This window comes from Microtus pennsylvanicus, chromosome 9 (genome assembly GCF_037038515.1).
Source record: "Microtus pennsylvanicus isolate mMicPen1 chromosome 9, mMicPen1.hap1, whole genome shotgun sequence".
NCBI lineage: Eukaryota > Metazoa > Chordata > Mammalia > Rodentia > Cricetidae > Microtus > Microtus pennsylvanicus.
In genome coordinates this window covers 39,679,370-39,693,426 of record NC_134587.1, presented here as the reverse complement: position 1 = coordinate 39,693,426, position 14,057 = coordinate 39,679,370, and the positions used below count along the sequence as shown (strand labels likewise).

Sequence of the window (14,057 nt, the reverse complement as noted above, 5' to 3'; positions counted from 1 at the left end):
AATAAGGAAAGACAGACCTTTCCAAGCAGGGCCATGGCTCCAAACTTGCCTGGCTCCCAGTTTCAGGTTTGGTATTTGCTGCAAGCAGGAAGCCTGTGAGGATGTTCCTCACTCTCCTTTCTCATATCCACCTACAGGGTCTTTGTAGGGTGCTTTTCTCCGTAGGGTACCACTGGGAGCTGAAGGGAGGGTGTGTGTCCCTGCAGGGTACAGTTTGCTTCCCTTGTGCTCCTTCCTTTGCACTCTGACCATGCCACTGTGCCTGCCTTGCTCTGTTTTTCACAGTTCCCCTGTGTGTCCCTAGAGGTGCCCATAGACCGTGTGATGGCCCAGGCCTTTGTCTTTGTCCCTTATTCGTATCTTCTTCTTGCTCAGCCACTTACTTTATAATGTCGTCACCTGTCGGAACTCAGCCTGCACATACTTCATCTTACAAAACTGCTACTGTAGTAGAGGTTCTGGGATCAAGGCTGGGGCATTCCTGCCCTTGCTGCGGAAGACTGAGCACCACACTCAGCTCCGCAGCATGTCCTCACAGCAGTGTCAGCAAGGGCTAGAAGTAAACAAACCTAGAGACCCTGTCCTCTCTGTTTTAGGGGAGAGCTCAAGGTACACGTGGGCAGCCTGGAGTGCCTGATACTATTTCTAGACTTGGGTAGTCTATGTTGGCAGTGTCTCCGCTTGCAGGTGATTTAGTAGGTGGTAGCCGGTGGAGTGTGTAGGCTCAGGTTACAGGAGTTCCATAGTGGTTCCATAGTGAGCATGGTAAGGGAGCCTGAGGAGCCCATGTCCTTTGCAGCAGTCTTCCTGGGGCCGTAGACAGGGAAAGCTGTCTGTGTGAAAGGTCTGCTTTGGATATGGTTGGTCACCGATGTAGCAGGCAAAGGCTACAAGGAACAGGGGAGGCAGTTTTAGCCCTGCATTTGGAGCCTTGCTGCAGAGGCTTAGCTCTGGTGGCTCAGTGGAGCATGGACAGTCCTGTTGCCGTGAGGGTCACTGTAGCAGGCAGCCTTTTGGGAGCAAAGCCACCGGAATACTGTACTGCTGAGCTCTCCCTTGAGAGGATGCACTTTGACTCACAGCTCTAGAGGTTCCAGTCCAGCGTTGATCAGCCACTCTGCTTTGACACGCTGCAGCAGCCTGTGGTTACAGCTGTTCACTTCCCAGCCAGAGACCCCACTGTCTCCTTCAAGGGCACACCCTCAGGGACTGAACATCCTCTCCAGGCAGCAGCCCTTAACAGATAGTCATGGGGTGGGGCATTGCAGACCCACCTATAACTACAGCACGTGCAGCTGCTGAGTTCTACAGTAGGCCAGCATCAAGTGGAAACTGAAAAGCCTGATGTCTGACTTCAGAGGCAGGTCCTACCCCCAGGGTAGGGACACCAGTTTGATTTTCCTTATTTTTGTTCAGAGTTGATGGATCCACCTCACCATCAGCTGTTTACATGTTTTGTTTGCTCTTAACAGTATGTTGTTTGTCTTTTACTGGTTTTTTTTTTTTTTTTTGAGGCAGGGTTTCACACTATAGCCCATAGCCAAGGTGGCCTCAGATGTATCACCCTGGCTGAACTTGAACTCGTGTTGGGAGGCTTTGTCTTACACAGCCTTAACCGTGTTCTGGCTGTTTATTACCTATAGAGCGTGGTTCTCAACCTTCCTAATACTGTGACCCTTTATGTGTTCCTCATATTGTGGTGACCCCAAACCATAAAATTAATCTCGTTACTACTTCATAATTGTAATTTTGCTATTATGACTCATGATGGAAATATCTGATGTGTAGGGTATCTGATACACTATCCCCAAAGTGGCCGCGCCCCACAGGTTGAGAACCACTACTGTAGGGGCTGAGGGACAGTGACTGCTGATCTGTATTCCTGCTCCTCAGATGCTTCTGCTGAGGCAGGCTTGGGTTCCTGTGGCCTGCACTCCCTTTATAGCTCTCTGAGGACCTCAGCTACTGTGTTTTTGCCACCATAGTTTATCATTGTTAATTCTAAGGGCGGGGATGCAGCAAGAAGGCTCACTGGATTTGTGAGACTGGTCTCTGGAATCCACAGTAAAAGTCGTAGGAGAGGCCTGGTAGTGGTGGCTGGTAGTGGTGGCGTGCGCCCTTTATCCCTGCACTGGGAGGCAGAGGTGGGTGGATCTCTGTGGGTCAGCCTGGGTTACAGAGCTAGTTCCAAGGCAGCTAGGACTCTTAACAGAGAAACCCTGTCTTGAAGGGGGCGGGGAAGAGTAGGAGAAGTCAAGCATTGGTGGCACAGGACGACACAAACCCTGTTCCAAACAAAAAGGTGGTAGGAGAGAGCCAGATGTGGTGACGCGGGCCTTTAATCCCAGCTCTTAGGAGGCAGAAGCAGGTAGATGAGTTTGAGGCTGGCCTGATCTATCTAGTAAGTTCCAGGACTACCTAGGAAGACCTTATCTCAAAAAACCGGAAGAAGAAAAGTGCCACTACACAGTTGTCCTTTGGCTTCTACATACATGTCATAGCAGGCATGCTCCTTCCTGTGGTATTGCATGTGAGCATACACGCTAGTAACGTTTCTGAAGATAGGGTAGGAGGAATTGGAGTTGGGGGCTTTCCTGAGCTGCATGGCAAAATTGTCTGGGGGCTGGGAGGTTTCCTCTGAGAGGGAGATCATCCCTTGATAATTCCCAAAAGCTGGAGATTACGTTTTCACATCGCCGAGGGTGGACTGCGAGTGGACGAGCTGTGTCCTGCCCTGTCCTCACTGGCCCTTTCCGTACTTCAGCCTTCTACACAAGCAGATATGGCTACAAGATGTGTCTGCGCGTCTACCTGAATGGCGATGGCACTGGACGGGGAACACACCTGTCTCTCTTCTTCGTGGTGATGAAAGGTCCCAATGATGCCCTCCTGCGGTGGCCTTTTAACCAGAAGGTATGAAAGCCAGGATCCTTGGGGGAATATGTGAGTGAGGTTGGGCACAGCTTCCAAATAGCCAGGTAGTCCAAGACAAAGTCTGTCCAGCCCAGGCCTGTTGGTGGTGTGACACACACGCCCAGCTTCATGACTGACGTGTGTGAAAGTCTCCTGGGGAAGTATGCTTCAAGGGAAGGCCACACCCACAGAGCCCCTCTCTGTGGCTGTCGGAGTGAGGGTGTGTGACTGTTTAAAACCAGAGTCTGCCTTAATTAAGGAGCTGAAACTTGCAGAGACCAGGTTGGACTGAGGATGGTCCCTTCACTCAGGGCCCAGCTCTCTCACTAGAAGCCAGTGGAGGAGGCAGAAGGCCCAGTGGCCTGACCAGTCCGTGGCCTGCAGTCAGCTCCCACTCTAGTTGTGAAGTGCTTCCAGCAAGCTTCAGGATCTCCGCAAGAAAATGTCTGTAGATGAATGCTAGAAAGGAGCAGCAACCCGAATACAGTGTGTAGTGCTAAGCTCTAGCCTCCGTTTCCAGATGCTTCCAGCGTGGGCATGTGCTGTTCCCAGGCGGGAAGCTGGATGCACTGTGGCCAGTGTCTAGTCTACTGAGGCAGGGTAGGACTAATGTGGGGTTTTCAGGTGACTCACGGGCACATTGTTCCCTTTCTGGATTGACTTCTCTCAGGTAACATTGATGTTGCTGGACCAGAACAACCGGGAGCATGTCATCGACGCATTCAGGCCTGATGTTACCTCATCCTCCTTCCAGAGGCCTGTCAGTGACATGAATATCGCCAGTGGCTGCCCCCTCTTCTGTCCTGTGTCCAAGATGGAAGCCAAGAATTCCTATGTGCGGGACGATGCTATCTTCATCAAAGCTATTGTGGACCTGACAGGACTCTAGCCACCCCTACTATAGCAGCTCAGTGAGGAGCTGCCACACTGGGCCAGGGCCCTGCCACACATGGGTGGGCAGGCTTGGTGCAAGTGCTGGGAAGGGCCTCAGCCTAAAGCCAGTCACCATCACACGGAAAGGCAGGAAGGAGCCTCCAGTTGGTCCTCAACTGGTAGACTGAGTGGATGGTCCATTCAGCTCAGGGTCCTTGTGGGACCAGCTGGTGGGGTCTTCTCGGCTTTCCAGTAGAAAAGCTCTTGCTTTTCTGTCTGGGGAAGGGAGAGGCCCTTGGGTGGGGTACTCAGAAAGAGCCTCTCTCAAGAGCTTCAGAGCTACACCAGCGGCAAGAGTGGTAGTTGACCTTACCCACTCTTGGAAAGGAGGTAGGGGCTGCACAGGAGAAGGGCATCCACCCACAAAGCATAGCCCAGGAAAGAAGCCCTCTGAGACGTAGGCACAACGGAGAGGAGCCTGCCTGGGCTGCACAGCCCTGCCAGGTGGCCTGTACTGGGGAGAAGTGATTAAACTATTCGACGTCTATGACGAGTGGTGTTCATCTGACTCTGGGTTGCCTGCTGGCTCCAGCCCAGGTAGTGGTGACCCTGTGGCCTCTGCTTTCCTCTCCACATTGGCTGTCTCTGCTCCTTATGCCCTTCGAGCCCCCAAGGTTCCATGTGATCTCTGCATCCTGGGTCTGCCTGGGTAGAGGTGAAGGGCTGACCTTTGGTCTGGCCCATGTGCAGGATTTTTTCCTCAGGGTTCTGGACTGGTTTGCTCTTTGGACTGGGTTGGAGTAGAGACACTATGGTCTGGGTCCTGGGCATCTATATTAGTCAGAAGGGTATCCAGTCTCCCTCAGTTCATTTTCAGGTCACCACAGTAGGAAATGGGGAGAGCAGCAGCTGTGAGCATGCTGTCATTGAGGAGACGCTGCCCTCTTGACCTGTTCCTATTCTCTTTTGAGTTTCCACACCATGTGTGTTGGTTTTAAAGCATACAGAAACAGCATGGGATGGCGTCATGGCAGAGAACTGGCCTCACCTGACCGCCCTGTGGCTTGCTGGTGGAGGATACATCTTGTCTTTTTCTCCTGCGTTCTTAAGCTGGTCTCGGCCTGCCTGTCACCTGTGGCCCCAGGAGAGTTGGGGTTATATGGTTATCCCTTAGGTATTTTGTACTTGCTCTGCAGAGAACTGCATCAAGTGCCTTACAACATACAGCATGTGGGCAGTGGCCTCTCCTGCAGCTTTTCACGAGGGCTGTGTGTGACCTGTATGTCTTGTGATTTGTACTTCTCTGAGGACTCTGGGCATCTTTACCAGATTATTGCTCTGGGATTTCTCCATAGGAATTGGCCATTTCTGTTCATTTTTCTACTTTCTTCCTGCTTAGTAAAAGTTTCTGATCTTTCTAGTCCAACGTGGTGGTGCACGCCTTTAATCCCAGCACTTGGGAGGCAGAAACAGGAAGATCTCTGAGTTTGAGACCAGCCTGGTCTACAGAACCGAGTGCCAGGACAGGCTCCAAAGCTACACCGAAAAACCTTGTCTGGGAAAAAAGAAATTTCTGATCTTCTATCATTGATCCTTCATTGTGTTTGATCTTCTTTCTCTGAGACAAGGTTTCTCTGTATAGCTGTTCTGGCTGTCCTGGAACTTGCTTTGTAGATCAGGCTGGTCTTGAATTCAGAGATCGGCCTGCTTCTGCCTCCCAGTGTTTGAACTTTTTTGGTGTAGAAAAATTCAAAATTGAGACGATAAGTTAAATAATGGTTTTAAAGTCTGTTTCTATCAGTGGGTTTCTATATTTAGCAGTTCATTTGTTTATAATGTGTGTGTTTTTTTTCTCTAGAAATGCGTCCATTTTAAAACTAGAATTAATGCCGGGCGGTGGTGGCGCACACCTTTAATCCCAGCACTTGGGAGGCAGAGGCAGGCAGATCTCTGTGAGTTCAAGACCAGCCTGGTCTACAAGAGCTAGTTCCAGGACAGACTCCAAAACCACAGAGAAACCCTGTCTCAAAAAAAGCAAAAAAAAAAAAAAAAAAACTAGAATTAATTAGGTAGTTCACGCTGAGGCTGGTTTTTTCTATGTGGTCCTGACTGGTCTGGAGCTCTCCATGTACATCATACTAGCTTTGAACTCACAGAGGTCTGCCTACTTCTGCCTCCTAAGTGGGATTAAAGGTCTCCACCACCATGCCCCGCTGGTAATTTTTTTGTTTTGTTTTGTTTTTCAAGACAGGGTTTCAAGCCTGTCCTGGACCTCGCTCTGTAAACCAGACTGGCCCCAAATTCACAGAGATTCACCTGTCTCTGCCTCCCGAGTGCTGGGATTAAAGGCATGTGCCAGCACCACTTGTTTTTTTTTTTTTTTAAGGCATCTCTAGTCTAAGCTGGCCTCTAACTCTCCAAGTAGCCAAGGATAACTTTGAACTTCTGATCTTTCTGCCTCAGCCCAAGTACTGTCATTCAAGTGTCTGCCACTGTCTCTGGCTTATGTGGTATTGGAGACTGAACTCCAGGCCTCCTGCAAGCTCTCTACCAACCTTAGCCCCAAACTGGTAGATTGTTCCACCAGAGTTGAAGAGAAGTGGAGGGGCTGCGGGTGCAGTGCGTGGTAGAACACACTTGTCGTGCTCAGGCCCTGGGTTCCATCCCACTGTGTGTGATTCCAAGACACAGAAGGTGGAACTGGTTGGCAAGAGAAAGGTATCCACAGAGGGCTGGGCATGGTAGGCATATACCTTCAGTCCCAGCACTCAAGAGGCAGAGGCAGCCTGGTCTACAGAGCGAGTTCCAAGATAGCCAAGGCTACACTGAAAAACCCTATCTCAGGAGAAAAAGAAAAATTTGATACCTAGATAATGTTTTCGTAGATGCATGGAATACATTTTTTTCCAAATTGAATATTTTATTAATGTGCACACACACTAGCACATTCAGAATGAGCTGCCTGGGGGAAAAAGACTTAACTATGCCTAAGGGGAAAATGTAAATTAAAAATTCCTGTAGGTTTTCATTATTGTAGGCAATTATGTCCACATCATTTACAAAGCTATTACCAAATCTGTCCGAGGAAGCAAAGTTTGAAAGGGGGGCAAAGTCTTGGGGAAAATTCAACAGAGGCATAGCAGAGCTCTCATATGAGAAAGCTGACATAATGTGGGCTTTTGCTGTGAATTTTCTTTGCAAAATATGGGGAGAGGTTTGTCAGTGGGCAGAAAATAAGGCGGTGTGAATAGACTTTTGCAGTCAGTATTCCTCACAGTATTACGCAGGGTCATCAGGAAAATGCTTAGTCTTTCTCTGGAACCAGTTTCAGAACTTTTCCAATTGCAATGGTCTTGCTGTCGCTGTCTTTAACATCCTGAATACTTGTCTCCTGTGTACATCCTCTCTGTGAGCTGTGGTGTTTAGGGGCTGTTAGGTGTGCCGTCTGTAATAAAGGAAACCTATATTTGAAGTCAACAAGCAGGATGTTTACAAGAGCTTCAGTAGACAGTTGGATCAGTTGAGGATCTAGCATGTCAAACTCTTGCTAAATGTGACCCCACCTGTAAGACCTGACACAGATCAGATGACAAAAATTCCCTTCTTCGATGATGTTGGTGCAGTCACACTTCAATATTTTGATACCTTATTCCAAAGAGATAATCTTCAGAAATCCCAGTTCTTCAAAGGATTGCTGAAGGTTCTGCCAAAGCTGCCCAAGCATGTCATCGCTCAGAGAATTGCCTTGTTTGACTTCAGAATTTGTAAACCCTGATATGGTACCTTTTGTTTTACCCAATGTTTTACTGAGTGCTGAGGAGTGCGCCAAAGAAGAATATGTCAGATTAATTCTTCCTGAACTTGATCCTGTGTTTAAACAGCAGGAGCCAGTTCAGATTTTGTTAATTTTTCTACAAAAAATGGATTTGCTCCTAACCAAAACCCCTCCTGATGAGATAAAGAACAGTGTACTGTCTGTGGTCTACAGAGCTCCAGAGACACCTTCCATTCCGACCCAGGAGCTCTGATCATCATCCCAACTTTTGCAAATCTCATAGACTACCCATCCATGAAAAACGCTTTGATTCCAAGAATTAAAAATGCCTGTTTACAAACATCTTCCCTTGCTGTTCGTGTGAATTCATTAGTCTGTTTAGACAAGATTTTGGAGTACTTGGATAAGTGGTTTGTACCTGATGATATCCTTTACTTACAAGGAGCCTGCGGTCCTCACGGGGATTCTAGGTATCTATAAGTGTACTTTCACTCACAAGAAACTGGGAATCACCGAAGAGCAGCTGGCTGGAAAAGTACTTCCTCATCTCATTCTGAGTATCGAAACAATCTTAACCTCAATAAGTTCAGCTCTTTGATTGCTGTCATAAAGGAGATGCTGAGCAGACTGGAGTCTGAGCACAGGGCTAGCTGGAGCAGCTTCTCATGATGCAGGAGCAGCGGAGGTCTTTGGAGATGGGAAATCAAATGATGCTTCTGAGGAGACAAGTGTTACACATGCAGGAAGTCAGATTGACAAGGTCTTCAACAACATTGGAGCAGACCTTCTAACTGGGGTGAATCAGAAAATGAAGATGGGCCTCATCTCGTAAGGTGGAGCGTCCCATCTGAGGGAAGTCTTTAAAGGTCTCCAGACAGATGGTCCCTGCTGTCCTCAAACGCGCAATGCATACTTGATCTTCTTTCACAAAATGAGGTTGAGTCTTACCTTTTTCTCCTCTGATTTTTTTGTCTGCCAAGCAGATTAAAGCTGTTATTTCAACCTCCTCGGTACAGGTATGAATATGCAGCACCGCACTGTACCCTGGGCAGATGATGATGGATTTGTACTCTGATCACTGGGCATCAAATGTATGTCCAAAATGACAGAGATTATTAAGATCACAAAGGGTGCGTCCTGGATGAATCTCCTCTTCAATTCCTTTCAGTCTGATTTTGAGGTTTTCACCTGGAGCTACAGAATCTGTTTCTACAACCTCAGAAAGTAATCCAAGAACTTCCACGTTGTGCTTGTTGGGAGTCCTCACTAGCTGCTGGCCTTCACAGATAGATTCAGATTCCAGCTTTCCCAGGACCATAGTCCCCATATCACGTACCAGGGACAGAAATCTGATTGCTCTTTGAGATTTGCTTCCGTCAGTCCTGAGCAGGGCATAAAATGAATGTCCTTTTTGGGATTGAAGCCAACTTTTTTCAAAAATGGTACTAGTTTTTCTTTACATTCTTCATAGCTCTCGTTGCTCCAGTTACTGTTGGATCATTTCAAAAAAGGCACGGCTTACCTCTACTGTTTTCCCCTTGTCTCGTTCTTCCTGGTTTGTGTCTAAGGCCCAAGACAAGTACCAAGTTTCTCTGTTTTTTTCTTGAGCTTCTCGTTGGTATTTCTCATGTGTCCTTTTGTCGACCATTCCAGTCAAATACATTCAACATGCCCAATGAACACTGCATTTACGTGTTCTTTCTTAGGAGCACCTGGTGGTGCCACCACCGACTTAGGTTTTGGTATTTCTTCTCCCTCCATCATTTCTGACAGTTTGTTTTCTTTTTTAAAAAATAAATGTGAGTCATCATTGTGTGAAGGCTCAAATTCAGCTGTTAGCATGGACCTTTCAGAAACTGTTGTAGAAAATGGAGAGACATTTAGCCGGGCGATGGTGGTGCACGCCTTTAATCCCAGCACTCGGGAGGCAGAGGTAGGCGGATCTCTGTGAGTTCGAGACCAGCCTGGTCTACAGAGCTAGTTCCAGGACAGGCTCCAAAGCCACAGAGAAACCCTATCTCGAAAAAAAAAAAAAAAGAAAATGGAGAGACAGAAATGTCCCCAGAGGAATCGTGGGAGCACAAAGAAGCAGACCAGGGGGTGGTTCCTCAGGAGATGGGAGGCCACCAGAGGAAAGTGCCCAGGAAATGACGGCTGGCTACTGATGCCTTTTTTTGGTTTTTCATGACAGGGTTTCTCTGTAGCTTTGGAGCCTGTCCTGGAATTAGCTCTTGTAGACCAGGCTGGCCTCGAACTCACAGAGATCCGCCTGCCTCTGCCTCCCAAGTGCTGGGATTAAAGGAATGTGCCACCACCGCCCAGCTTACAGATGCCTTTTAAAATTTGCTTTTAATATGTGTTTGGTGTGTGTGGATGGAAGTGACTTTGGAACGGGGTAATGAATGGAGCTGGGAGGACTAGAAAAGGCCTGGATTTCCATCAGGTGTCGAAGGAGACTGGTGCGGGTGCAGAAGAGAGCCCTGGGAACACCCGCAGTGTGACGGGGCTGCCTCCTGACCATCGTGTTGCAGGTGCATCTCATGCAGCAGCTGAGCCATGGGGGCCCCAGCTAGCCAGGAATGTTGCAGAGGTAGAGGGCCCTGGACATTATAGGAGCAAAGCCACTGCAGACTGACCATCGGGACAGCACCCAATGCAATGCCTGCCCAGGAGAACTGCAGTCAACAGCCCTGCTGTGAACTGCTAGAAGGCAAATGAAAGACAATTCTCCAGTGCTAGAATTTCACAGGGTTTGCCCTGTTGGGTTTTGGATATTCTGGGGCCTGGTTCTTGCTTTGTCTCCAATGTTTTTCCCTTCTGGAATAAACGGCCTATATGATGTCTGCCCCACAGTAGTAGTACCTTGGAGATGTTTCTTTTATTTGTCTCAAATTTTCTAGGTGGCGGGGTATTTACATTCTCTGAATGTACCTTACCCATATCTGTTTCAGACAAGACTCTTGACTGGATCCACGACTTGTGAGCTGGTATTAAGATTTGGGGCCGGGGCCGGGCGGTGGTGGCGCACGCCTTTAATCCCAGCACTTGGGAGGCAGATGCGGGCGGATCTCTGTGAGTTCGAGACCAGCCTGGTTTACAAAAACTAGTTCCAGGACAGGCTCCAAAACCACAGAGAAACCCTGTCTCGAAAAAGAAAAAAAAAAAAAAAAAAAAAAAAAAAAAAAAAAAAAAAGTTTTGGAGACTTTAGGGGCGCGAAGAGATGGCTCAGTTGTTAAGTGACCACTTTTCCAGAGGACCTGGGTTTGAGTCTCTGAATCCATATGGTGGGTCAGAGCTCTCTAACTTCCGTACCCTGGGATCTGATGCCCTCTTCTGGCTTTCTCAGGCACTGCGTACGCCTGATACACCAAAATGCATGAAGGCAAAATACCCATTCATACAAATAATTTTGTTTTTAAAGACAGGGTTTCTCTGTGTAGCCCCGACTGTCCTGACTGTCCTAGAACTCGCTCTGCAGACCACGTGGGCCTCAAACTCAGAGATCCGCCTGGCTCTGACTCCAGAATGCTGAGATTAATTTTTAAAAAATTAAAGATTTGTGAACTTTTTGGATAGAAGGAATGTTTTTTTGTTGTTGCTTGTTTTTCAAGACAGGGCCTTAGCTGTCCTGGAACTTGCTTTGTAGGAAGAAGGCTGGCCTCAAACTCTCAGAGATCTACCTGTTTCTGCCTCCCAAGTGCTGAGATTAAATGGCATGTGCCACCCAGCTCAGTTAAGATTCATTTATCTGAGTGCTCTACCTGAATGCACACCTTTATTCCAGAAGAGGGCATCAGATCCCACTAGAGATTATTGGGAGCCACCTCGTGGTTTCCGGGAATTGAACTCAGAACAAGAGCAGCCAGTGCTCTTAACTGCTGGGCCATCTCTCCAGCCTCTCGTGTTGAAATTTAATGATCATTGTAACAGTATTTAGCGAAAATTAGGGAGTAAAGGCCCCACGTTCATGGTGCCATTATAGAAAGGTGAGTTCCAGCCCCTCTGGTTCTCTCTCCCACCAAACAGTGATGTGCTCCAGCTCTCACTGCGTGTTGGCTCCTTCCTCCTGGACTTCCTGGCCCCCAGAGCAGCAAGCCAGTGACATTGTGGGTCACATGTTAGCTAGCCTCGGGTGTCCTTTTATAGCAGCAAGAATAGACTACGACGAGACTAAATATTTTGTTTCACCCAAATTCATAAGTTGAAATGTCTCCAATGAGACAGTGATTGGAAGTGTTTTAGAGGTGGATCGTAAAGATAGAACCGTTGTGGGCCTGGGAAAGGGTGCTCATGCCTCCACCATGTGAGATCTGTCAGAAGATAGCCTTTCTTACCCAGGACAGCGCTCCCAGGGCACTGAGTCTGCAGCTCCAGAACTGCAAGAGATAAACTATTGTCCGGGAGCCTCTTGGGCTGTGGGGTTGTTAGAGCATGGAGTGGACGGAGACACAGGACTACTCGGTATTTAAAAAAGCCTGGAGGCGCTGTGGTCTGACTTAGTGGGTTTTCTCTAGGTGCTGTAGGAGTATGTCCTGCTAGTGGGTCGGACATTCTGCAGAGACCTGTTACCTGCAATTAGTTCCTTGTCAGAGGCTGAATTCTAACACCCTACATCAAAGTGGTTCCTGATTCACTTTTTTATAGTCCAATGTCTATAAAAAGAGGAGCTTCTGACATACACATAGCGAAGGTGACAGGTTATGGGGGAAGGACAGAAGACAGGAATGCTGCTGCCACAAACCAAGATCGGTTCAAGTCACCAGGCAGTGATGGCGCATGCCATTAATCTCAGCACTCAGGAGGCAGAAGCAGGCAGATCTCTCTGAATTCAAGGCCAGCCTGGTCTACAAGAGCTAGTTTCAGGACAGCTAGGGCTATTACACAGAGAAACTCTGTCTCAAAAAAACAAAGAGATTGGTTCAAGTCACCAGGAGCCAAGAAAGGGAAATCCTCTTGGCCCTGTTGACCTCCAGAGCCATGGACCCTGTTACTTGTGCCTTCTGGAGCCCTCTGTGCAGCAGCAGCAGCTCTGTCTGGGACGCTGGCTGTCACTAGGCTGCCCCACAGCTCTGGGCTGCTTTATTTTTTCTCCATCTGAGGCTCTTGCTAAAGTTCCCTTCTCCACAGAGAGCCGTTCCGGACACTGCTGCTTTTCCTGTGTGCTGACTTTGATGGCTCTAGGGAGGCAACTCTTGTCACCTGGGTTCTGGGGTGACAGTTGTCTGTTCTCTAACCTAGCTGTGCTGTGGACTTGCTGCCAGGTCTCACAGCAGAATTGGATGAAAGCTTTTATTCAGTATGTGGTGGTTCACACCTACCAACCCATCTCTCAGGAGGCCTCAGCAGAAGGATCTAAAGTGTGAGGCCAGCCTGGGCTACATAATGATTCCTTGTTTTTGTTTTAAGTTCTTTTTTAATATCATTTTTATCATGCTTATTTCTTGTGTTCCACTGGTTTGCCTGTTTGAACACTCTAGAGTTCTGCTAATTCTATCTCTTTGTATAGCAGTTTTGGTGTTCTAAAGAAAGAATACACGTTAGAGACACTGAGAAGGTTCATTCAGCAAGGTGCTTGCTGCCAAGCCTGAGGACCCGAGTCTAACCCCCAGAACTCACACGGTGGGAGAAAACCCACTCCTGTAAGGTGTCCTCTGGCCCCCAAAAGTGCTGCCTGGTGCCCACAAAGTCAAGAAAACATTAGATATGCATTTACATTTTCAGTGAGCTGCTTGGGGTTGTTACTTTGAACTTTAATTCAAAATGTAGAATTCTCACAATGTCTATTGTATCTGTACTTAAAGTCTGCCAGCAGATGTTAAAATTTCTTCTTGTGCTTTCCTGAGCTTCCCCTTTAGGCCCCTCATTTGGCCGTTTAGCCAGATATTTGGGGTTCTCGTCATCTCGCTGCCCTGACCTTCCTTGGCTGAACCACAGTAGGGTGTCTGTGTCAAGACAGTGGACGGAGAACAGTCGCACAGTACCCCGCCTTCTTGGGACTGTCTCCCACCACCAGAGTGGCCAAAAGAGACCCAGCAAGTGCGGGGCACTCCATGCCCAGCGAGTCCTGGTGCTCATTCCAGGCTCTAGCTGCATGGAGTCAGGTCCTGCATGCCAACGGTTGCTGTTCAGAGTGAACACTGCCTGCGGACATCTCCAGGTTCTCAGTTGTTGCGCTGGAGTCAGCTGCAGTCACATCAGTGGGGCTGGAGCCCCGAGCCCTGTTCTGTTTGTGGAACCAGGCTGTTTCCCTAAGTGACAGGCTTCTCTGTGTCCCTGCTGGGCTTCAGTTTCACACGGATGTGTGCAGTGTGCCAAGTTGAACACTGAATCTCTCACCACTGTTGCTGGAGGCGCAGATGGTTGTCTCCCTTCTTTGAAAACTTTTTACTTGTACATATGGGGGCACACACACCACAGTAAGCGTATGGAGGTCAGAGGACAACTTGTAGGAGTCGGTTCTTTCCTTTTAATGTGTGGGTCCCGAGGAGCAGAGTC

At 48.3% G+C, this 14,057-nt stretch overlaps 1 protein-coding gene and 1 pseudogene across 6 annotated transcripts in view; both read left to right on the top strand.

Moving 5' to 3' along the window:
- Positions 1-7,905, top strand: part of Traf2 (TNF receptor associated factor 2) — a 29,152-nt gene extending 21,247 nt beyond the window's left edge. For all 6 annotated transcript variants that reach the window (XM_075985437.1, XM_075985433.1, XM_075985436.1 and 3 more), the window contains 2 exons: positions 2,765-2,913; positions 3,584-7,905. In XM_075985437.1, coding sequence (XP_075841552.1) covers positions 2,765-2,913; positions 3,584-3,802 — 368 coding nt within the window. In that variant the 3' untranslated portion in view covers positions 3,803-7,905. The remainder of the gene's footprint in view (positions 1-2,764; positions 2,914-3,583) is intronic.
- On the top strand, positions 7,087-10,556 carry LOC142856971 (SCY1-like protein 2 pseudogene; annotated as a pseudogene).
- The last annotated feature ends 3,501 nt before the right edge of the window (positions 10,557-14,057 follow it).